General features: G+C 52.9%; 1 protein-coding gene across 2 annotated transcripts in view; it reads left to right on the top strand.

Annotated features, from left to right (window-relative positions):
* The window catches only part of USH1C (USH1 protein network component harmonin), a 48,665-nt gene extending 41,370 nt beyond the window's left edge, over positions 1-7,295 (top strand). For both annotated transcript variants that reach the window (XM_086338365.1, XM_086338364.1), the window contains 4 exons: positions 190-289; positions 3,225-3,331; positions 4,697-4,752; positions 6,838-7,295. In XM_086338365.1, the coding sequence (XP_086194491.1) occupies positions 190-289; positions 3,225-3,331; positions 4,697-4,752; positions 6,838-6,850 (276 nt within the window). In that variant the 3' untranslated portion in view covers positions 6,851-7,295. The remainder of the gene's footprint in view (positions 1-189; positions 290-3,224; positions 3,332-4,696; positions 4,753-6,837) is intronic.
* The last annotated feature ends 2,113 nt before the right edge of the window (positions 7,296-9,408 follow it).

The following is a 9,408-nucleotide window of genomic DNA, read 5'->3' on the forward strand; positions in this document are numbered from 1 at the left end:
GGACACCCCTTCCTCTGGTGGGACCACATGCCCAGGCTCCACTTGGTGCCCACGTCCCATTTTCTTGCTGACAGCACTGCCCCCCGTGGCTTCTCCTGCCCTCTCTGTGGCCCCAAGAGGGTCCTGGGTGCCCAGGTGCCCACAGTCTGTTGTCTGCTTGGCTCCAAAGGCCTGTTTCCCTCTCATCAGGAGGGAGCTTTAGACCTGGCCCTGGAAGGCGGCGTGGACTCCCCGATCGGGAAGGTGGTTGTGTCCGCTGTTTATGAGGGTGGAGCTGCTGAGCGGCATGGTGAGTGGGGACCAGCCATGCTCAGGTTTGGGGATGGTGTGATGGTTATACCGGCTCCTCCAGGAAAGCAAACAGCAGCCTGCTGGGAGCGGGCTGACAGCTCTCAGGAATGCTCTCCCCGCTGGATCCATCCAGCAGTCCCACATGTTCCTCATGGGCACAGGAGCACAGAGCCACACAGACACCACTCTGCCCTCCAGAGGCTCCCTGTCTAGGGGTGGAAACATCCTCAGAATCACCGAATGCTGACTGTAACAGTGTGGTGTGCTGCAGGCTGGCCAAGGACTAAGAGGGTAGAGGGAAGCTGTGGGAACCCTGAGGGCCTAACCCACTGAGGGAAAGGGGGCAGCCTGGAGGGCTCCCTGCGATGGTGATACCTGAGCTGAGCCTTTAAAGGTAAGTCAGTGCTTGCCTTGAGAAGGAGAGAAGGAGCTTTCCAGGCAGAGAGGACAGCACAAGTAAAGGCAAGAAACCACTGAAACTTTACCTGTGCTTTCAACAACGGTAAGAGCCAACATCTGTCCAGAACTAACCTTGCACCAGATGCTATTCTAAGTACCTGCATATAGCCTGTGTCTAAGTATTTCATGTGCATTAACCTATTTAATCCATATACAACCCTGAGAGTAGATATGGCTATCACTCTCATTTCACATCTCAGGAAACTGAGGCACAGGAAGGGTTCAGGGCCTGCAGCCAGCAGCAGTGGAGGCAGCACTTGGACACAACTGTTTGGTCCTTTGCTTTACTGGCCAGCACAAGTGCCACCCCTGCTTGAGACCTTCTGCAGCAGATCTTCTTGCTTTGCCTTGATCCCCTTACCAACAAAAAACACCCCCTGCTAATGAATGAAGCCTCTGTGGAGCCAGCACAGACTCAAATGATCAACCCATTCATGTGTCAGTGTCCAAAATGCCACCACTAATGAATTCTTCTTCCAGTCCGGCAGCTTTTCAGTACTCCTGACTCCTTGTGGAGGAATAGATGCCCTTGAAGGAGGAGTCCCTTTGCAGGCCAAAGAGGGCTTCCCTGGTAGCTCAGATGGTAAAGAATTTGCCTGCAATGCAGGAGACCAAGGTTTGATCCCTGGGTAGAGACGATCCTCTGGAGGAGGGCATGGCAACTGACTCCAGTATTCTTGCCTAGGAAAATCCCATGAACAGGGGAGCCTGGTGGGCTACAGTCCATGGGGTTGCAAAGAGTCGTACATGACTTAGCAACGAACACACCACATACCCTTGCAGGGAATTCTGGGGTCAGATCCCTTCTTGACAGTGCTAGGCTGGAGTCTTTCCCATAAGCTGTGAGAACAGAGGGCGGTGTGGGCCTGAGGAAGGAGGTGGAGTGATGGCAAGGGGACCTGGCCATGGTGGCAGCCAGGCTTCCGTGAGTTACTAGGGTGAGTCCAGCTCAGCCTCCCATGGCCTTCATGACCTCGCCCCTCACAGCCACACTCTTAGCCTTCATTTCTGCTATAGGAGGGGGTCCTGCTCAACCAGGCAGCTGCTGGAGCCCACCTCTGCCCACTCGGCTCATAGCCTCCTCCTCTGCCCTCCTTTCCTGCACCAGCAGAGGGAAGGGTTGATGCTCGGCCCCACCTGTCTGCCATGTCTAGCAGGGAAAGAGCACCAGGATGGCTGGGTGACTTCCTGGGCCCTCCCCTCCTTACAAAGCCCCAGCCTGAGCACTGTCTTATTGGCCCTGCGGCTCCATTTGGGTTTGTACAAAATGAATATGTGAAAGCTGCCTCTCCCCGGGCCCACTGTCCAGAAGAAGCTGCTGTCTACAGTTTGGTCCCACACTGCTTGGACATACAAGCAGCTGGTGAAAGTTCCCCAGGAGCACATGTGTTTTAAGCCACCACAGCTGCCATCTTCAGTAGCACATGCCACAGTCTGGTAGGCCTTCACACCCAGGAGGCTCCTGGGTAAACGGTGTCAACATAACACAGAATGTTCCGTGGACACCAGGGCTGGGAGCAAGGCCTCAAAAAAATAAGAAGAGGCTCTGAAGTTGAAGTTGTGTGGGGAAACCATGCACAATCAACTTCTTGGAGAGGCACAATGCATATCAGTACACTCAAACATACTATATTAGTATATTCAAGGCTCTGACAAGTCCTGCAGCGATACTTCTATTTAGTTTATAACTTCAGCTTTTCTCAAACTTATCAGATCATAGGTCCGCTTATCCAGGAACACCTTCAACCACACTCATTCATTCAAGAACTATCTGTTGAATTCCTATTTTGTATTAGGTATTTCATTAAGCACTGGATATGTAGTGGTGAATCAAAAATACAATCCCTGCCCTTATGGAGCTGACAGTCTGATAGGAGGGACCACCAGTCAACAAACAGATATATGATTACAAATTGTGAATATGCTGTATAGGAAAGGACCAGGGGAATACTAGGTTATGAGAGAATAATGGGAAAGATCCACTTGAGATTGGGTGTGGGGAGTGAGTCAGAGAAGACCTCTCAAGAGTTTATCTCAGACTTGGAGCACATGAGGAAAGAGTGAAGGCAAGTGCCCCAGGTGAAACATCATGAGAAGGCTCTGGGGCAGGAAAGAACTCGGGCTCGGGGACCTAAAACCAACCAGAAGGGCTGAAGCACAGACAGGGAGGCTCACAGAAGTAGCTTGTGTTTCTGGTTAACCTCATCGGAAATGCAGGTCAGCCTCCCTCTGCAGTCAGAGGGACAAAATTTGGGTTGGCAGTAATTCATCACTGGTGTCCCGATTCTGCTGAGCTGGGGGGAGGGCGTGTGGATGGGGTGGGAAGGAAGTGCTGCCCTTGAGTAACCTGGTCAATTGTCACCCATTATGCTTTCTGAACCTATATGAGCTTTCTGAATCCAAGAGTCAGGCCCCTTCTGCAGCCCTGTTTTCCACGTAGAGCCCAGTTGCATGTCAGCCTTCCTTTCCTGCAGGTGGCATCGTGAAAGGGGATGAGATCATGGCCATCAATGGCAAGATCGTGACAGACTACACCTTAGCTGAGGCTGAGGCCGCCTTGCAGAAGGCCTGGAATCAAGGGGTAAGAACAAACCCCCTCCTTTCTTCCCTCCCTGGTCTGCCTGCCTCAAACCCTGGCCTCTTCAGCCAGACCTTACAGTCAGGGTACCCCATCCCAGAGCAGATATCCAAGGTCCAAGTAACTCTTGGGTGACACCTACATATCCTATCTGGCCAGTGGTCTTAATCTGACAAAACAGAATTCACAAAGTCAGTTTCTGACCTTGAGTCCAAAAGCCAAGTAGCATAAATAGACTTCACAAGACCAGATGTGGTAGCCCACCCAAGAAAAAGACTTAAAGTCTTCACTAAGTACACACCAAACAGGAATCAAAAGAGTGCTCGGGGCTACTAGAAAGCATTAACAGAAGTAGAGGGCCCAGAATGGAGGAGGGGCTGGCGCTAATCTGCCCTGGTTCATTAGGCACCCACCTGGGTCAGGACTGCCAGGTAAGGTCTCCCAGCCTGTGCTCTGCACAATCAGAGGGGATGCCCTCCTACAGACTACAGTGTGAATGGTGCCTGCTTGTGTTGTGCAGTGCACAACCTGTGCAACTGTATGCAGGCAGCCGAGCCTGAGCTATTAAGTTCGGTGCCAAGGATGCTGACCAGATGGGCCTGGGACCCACATGAAGGGATGTGGAGAAGAGAAGACTTACGGGTAACACGATGACTGTCTCTGATTATCTGAAGTGCTGCATTAGGGTAGAGGGAACAGAGTGTTTTCTGTGATTTTGAGGGCAAAATTGGATTGAATGGAGGGAGGTCCTGGGGAGAGATTTCAGTTCAGTATCAGGAACGATTACATGGTGGAGGGGCCTAATGATATTCCACAAAATTTGTGTTGGATATACCCAAGCCAAGGATGGACAATGAGGAACAAGATAAGGATGGAGGTGATGCCATTGAGGGGATTTAAATGTTAGGAGCAGAAAGAGCCTGAAGTTCCCTAATTGGCTGTGCATCAGAATGACCGAGGGAGTTTGTTGAAAATGCTGTTTCCCAGGACCTAACCTCAGATTTCTGGGGACCAAGTCCATGACTCTAGAATTTGAAGTAATTTCCTGAGTGATTCTGAGGTTTTTGCCTGACTGTGGTCCACAGATCACCATTTGGGAATCTGGTGTCATTCAAGGACCTGGCAACTCTGGTCTCAGTGGTTCTGAAACCTCAGAGACTGGAAGCTTCCCCAGACCGAAGGATTGCACCGTGAGAGTCCTCCCCACCAGGAGGACCTCCAGCCCCACCTGGGCCCACCTTCCCATGGGGAGAAGACCCCAGCTGGTTGTTCCTGGGCCATGGTGCCCAGGCATGGGAACGGAGTGTCAGGGGCAGACATGCCGTGACCACTGAGCATGCCCCAGAGTCACACAGCTTCTCCCCACAGGACTGGATCGACCTTGTTGTCGCCGTCTGTCCCCCCAAGGAGTATGACGATGAGCTGTAAGTGTGTGCAGGCGCCTGGCCCACTCTGTTGTCTTCCTCCTCCTCCGGAATCTTGGCCACTTTCTCTTACCCCAGCCCCAGCCCTCTTCCAGCTTGAAGGAACGGCCCAAGCACACAACATCTAGTAATAATTGATCCTAGAAAGCTCCCCGTCTAGAATAAGCCTAGAACAAAGTCACAGTCCTCAAGTATTGCCAGAGCTGTCTCTAAGTCTGTCTTGTCCAAATTCTTCTTTCCATGTGGAAAACAGGCCAAGTAAACAATGAAGTAGGGACAAGCCTCAGATTTCTGATTCTCCACGCAGCACTTCGTCTCCAGCCCCATCACCAGCTAGTTTAAAGACTTCTGTGTCTTTTGTTCTCTGGAGGGTCTTCCTGATCCTTAGTTCCTTTACCTCATGTAGCCAGGGCCATAGGCTTTGGCCGCACCCTGCAGGTTTTCCTTGGTCCAGGGTCTGTCTTTGTGTGTGTTTCATTCGTGTCTCTCTGTACATCTCTCTGTCTCATTCTGTCTCTCTTCCCCTTCCCTGCCACTTCCCCATCCTTCCTGTCCATCTCTCTCCCATTCACTCCTCTCCCCTGCATCCTTCTTCCCTTCATCACTCTCCCACTTCTCTTGGCCTTCATCCTCACTTCATCACAGCACCTCCCCACCTCCATGCTTGCCTGTCACAGCTGTGCCTGCTTGCTCCCCCTCCCAGCAGAGGCTGAGTCCTGTATGTCTTAGAGAAATCAAGGTCCTGTAGCAACTAATTCTGGAACCCAGGGTCCAGGCAGGACCCAAAGCAGGAGCCCAGTGAAGGGAGAAGTCCGGAGGCGCTCTGCCTGGAATAACAAAGCCCTGTTTTGTGTTTCCTGCTCTGCTCTGCGTATGTAGCCCCTCTCTTCCCTCTTCTGTAGCCAAAAGCCCCCAGCCAGTCTGAAAGCTCCTTGAAGACCGTGCTCCTGTGCTTAGACATGGGTTCCTCCTGCAACCGGAGCCCAGCAGCCCCCACGGTGAATAGGCAGGCGGGCTGCATGTCGTGGCCGTCCGCTGCCCACGCTGTCAGCAGGTTCTTTGGACTGGTGTCTGGGGGATGTGCCATCCCTGAAGTGCCACCTGGGCCTGCTGGTGATGATGCTGCAATTCTGTGGGACTCAGAGGCCCTCCTGCTCAGGGAAGCCGAGCAGAGCCCAGTTTGTAGCATGCTTGAGACCTGGGTGTCCTGACTCACCACAGCCCTGGGGATCTGCCCTTGGTCCCCACCACACCCTCGTGAGCAGGATGGAGCAGTGAGCACCATTCTCTGCTGGACACAGGTAGTGCCTCAAACCAGGCGTGATGGGCTGAGAGAGCCCAAAGGAAGCGCAGCCTGGATTTCCCCTTCCCTGTGAGTCCACCCTGGGAGCTCCACCAGGACACTGTGCTGGGGTGGAGCTGGGGCAGTTTTGAAGCAACTGAAGCTGGTCCAAAGAACCAGGGCTGGCCTATCTGACTGGTCCATGTCCTGTTGTGACTCGTGGCCTGAGCCCGGCTCAGTGTCCTCGGCACCTTCCCTCCCCCTTGACTCTGGACTCTATCTGTGGGACACTGTGGAGCCCAGCTTTGGGATGTTTTTCCTGCCCTGTGACAGGACGGTGCCCGTGGACAGAGCTGGTAGGTGGCCATGAACCTGGGGTTTGGTGTGGCCTAAAGCCCACAGCTGGCAGCTTCTGGGGCAGACCGTGATGACTTTTCTGTTACAAGTTTCTCAAAACATTAGGGCCTCATGCTCCTAAGTCAGTTGACCTCAACTGTGGCTGTGGCTTGTGGGGTGGCCTCAGTGGGCCTATGTTTTCGGTCATTTGCCATCTGCTCTTTTCGAGGGACCTCGGCCCCTTTGCCTTCTGGTCCCCTCTTACCTCATCCCTGGTGTCCCTTCTGCTCCCTCCCTGGCTCCTGTGTGCCATGGCTATGGCCGGGGTGTGGCTGCTCGGTGTCCGGAAGCCGGCAGGGCTTTGTGCCTCTGGGGGTGCAGTGTGTGCTCCCTGCCGTTGGCCTTGCCCTCGGCTGAGTGCCCGCCTGCAGGCCTGCACCTGCCTGGTTTGTTCCTCTTCCCCACAGGACCTTCTTCTGAAGTTTAGAGGAGAAAACAAATTCACCCCTAGAAGCCAGTGAGCTGTGGCTCCACCCTCCTGATCATCATGCCTGGAACCGTCTGAGACACAGCCGCCAGCAGGCTCCCTGGAAACCCGCAGCTGCCTCCCAGGGATGGCAAACTTCCTCTGACCCTGAAGCAGGGCTGCATGAGGAGCACCTCGGGCCACCCTTCTGAAGGCCAACATGGAGGGAGGGAGCAGCCAGCCATCTGAAGGGGCCCTGTGGTCCAGACTCTTCGGTCATTCCTCTGCCCAGTGAATCTGGGAGACTCCTCCCTGAACTCTGCTAGGACCTGACTCTTGGGTCTCTCTCTCTCTCCCCCATCCCTTTCCTCCCTCTCCTGGTCTCCTTGCTGCTAAGATTGATGCCACAACCTTACTCTGAACTCATTAATAAAATAAGCAGCCTTCTTTTCTAGCTTATAGGAGTGAGTGTGGCTTTGGACAGCAGGTTCAAGGCTGTCAAATTAAAATTCATGTAGTTTTGCCTCCTATTCAAGAATGAGAAACAGATCCTGGTGCCAGGGTCTGGGACTGACTGGAAGGATGTGATCCAGTGGCTAGAAGCTGGCTTGGAGCAGGGGGCTGGGGAAGCTGGAGACAGGCTGGGCTCTTCAGTGTCTTCTTAGCAGATGGATGGCAGAAAATGAAGCTCTTGTGGCAGGGACTTTGCTCAATTCCAGAAAGTGTAGCTGAAGCCTGCAGCTCCAGAGGGTCACCTCTATGTGTGAGGTATCCAAGTTTTTCTCACAGACAGCATGGTCACAACTATTTCTCTTGAAGTCACCAAGACAGGATGTGAGCAAGGCAGCTTCAGGCAGTCCACTCCATCTATGACATTAGATCCGGCAAAACCTCACGGGAGGAGGCAAGAATGTGAGGTAGAAGGGCATAGCTTGAAGGCGCTGGCAGGGGGTGAGTGGAAGCCCTCCTGGTTCAGGGTCCAGGGATGAGCTCCCAGGCTGGCTCCAAGGAAAAGAGTGGTCGGCATATCATGGGGATCCAAGATGAGGAGCCGAGGGTTCCCAGGCCTTCTGAGAAGTGGAAGGTGATTCTGATTTAAGGTGCCTCAGAGGAACAGCTCTCTCTGGCTAGGCTTCCTGTCTCTGCCACCTGCTTCTTGTGCATCCTCGGAGCTCACCTTGAATATAGCCATCACCATCTTCTACCTAATTCTAGATGATCTTTCAGCTGTAGCTCCACCACGATTTCCCAATTCTCAATTTCAGAGGCAGAATCTGACTGGGCCAACTCACCTGAATGGGCAGTCCTGGGGGAAGGGGCCAATCTCATGTCCAGTCAGCTGCGGCCGGGGCAGAGTCACATACCACCCAACGAGGTGGGTGAGGCAGGGGCAGACTTATGGGAAGCAAGTCACGATCAACGGGAGGAGCGAGAGAGAAAGGAGAGAGGGAGCAACTGTTGGACTTTCCGATCACACTAGAGACAAAGCCACGATGACCTCCTAACAGCTGGCTCCCAGAGATAGCAACCGTGCTGAGGAATTCTATGTTTTCTTATCTGGCTCTTAACCTGGCTCTGGCGACAATTCCAAAGAGAAGGTCGAAGGAAGGGCTCCCTCCTTCGAGGGAAACCCCCTATGTGCTGACACCTCCTATGTGCCATCCCTGAGCTGGACCCTGGTGCCTGCCACCTCAAACTGCAATGAGCAAGATTGCTGCAGCCCCACCCCCCCGCCCCACCCGACCAAGGAGCCCAGTGTTAACAGGCAGCACTTAGCATCAGCTGTCTGCCAGGGACTGGTCTTTCTATGGTAAGCTCCTCTACTCCCCTCAACAACTCCACCAGGTAGGGACTGCCATCATCAACCCCATCTTATTAAGAGAAGATTGAGGTAGAAAGAAGTGAAGTGACTTTCACCAAGTCCCACAGTCAAGAAGTTGTGAAGCTGGCATTCAAAGCCCAGGTGCTCTGTCTCAGGAGCCCATACCTTTCTCCACTCTGAGCTGTAGGGGGCAGGGCAGCCCTCATTGGTATGTCTCAGTTTTTAGGCTGTTAGCAGGACAATTCTTCCCACAGTTGAAGAGCAATGAATGTTTAGTCCTTCAAGGATGGTTACTTCCTCGTATGACCTACAATTACTGCTGCTGAGGCCTTCAGCTCCTTCATGCCTGGAATCTCACCCTTTGAAATTCATCTCCAGCTATTCTTAGTTATTAGCACCTCAGGGTCAATGAGTTTATCAGTGCTTATCGAGACCGGATGAGTGAGGCAAAGAGGGCTTTGAGCCCCTGGTTAGTGAAAGAAGAGCCGGGAGAGTGTGCTATTGGACAGGACCAGAAGAGAGGATAAAGTAAAGGGAGGTTGCGGACGAGGGGAACGTAAGTCCTGGGCTTCAGCTTCCTTTTCTATGATGCCTGACTCTCATGATTCAAGGAAATCAGTTCTCGTGTACTGCAAAGCTATTCCAGGTTGAGCGCAAAGTACCCAGCAGACATTGGCATCAACCACTTAAAAATTGGAAAACTTCAGAGAATATGTATAGAAGGGAGGCTTTAAAGTAGTATTTGGCCTT

The sequence above is a fragment of the Bos grunniens genome, chromosome 15 (assembly GCF_055505025.1).
Source record: "Bos grunniens cultivar Pamir isolate PY7600 chromosome 15, Bosgru_T2T1.0, whole genome shotgun sequence".
Taxonomy (NCBI): domain Eukaryota; kingdom Metazoa; phylum Chordata; class Mammalia; order Artiodactyla; family Bovidae; genus Bos; species Bos grunniens.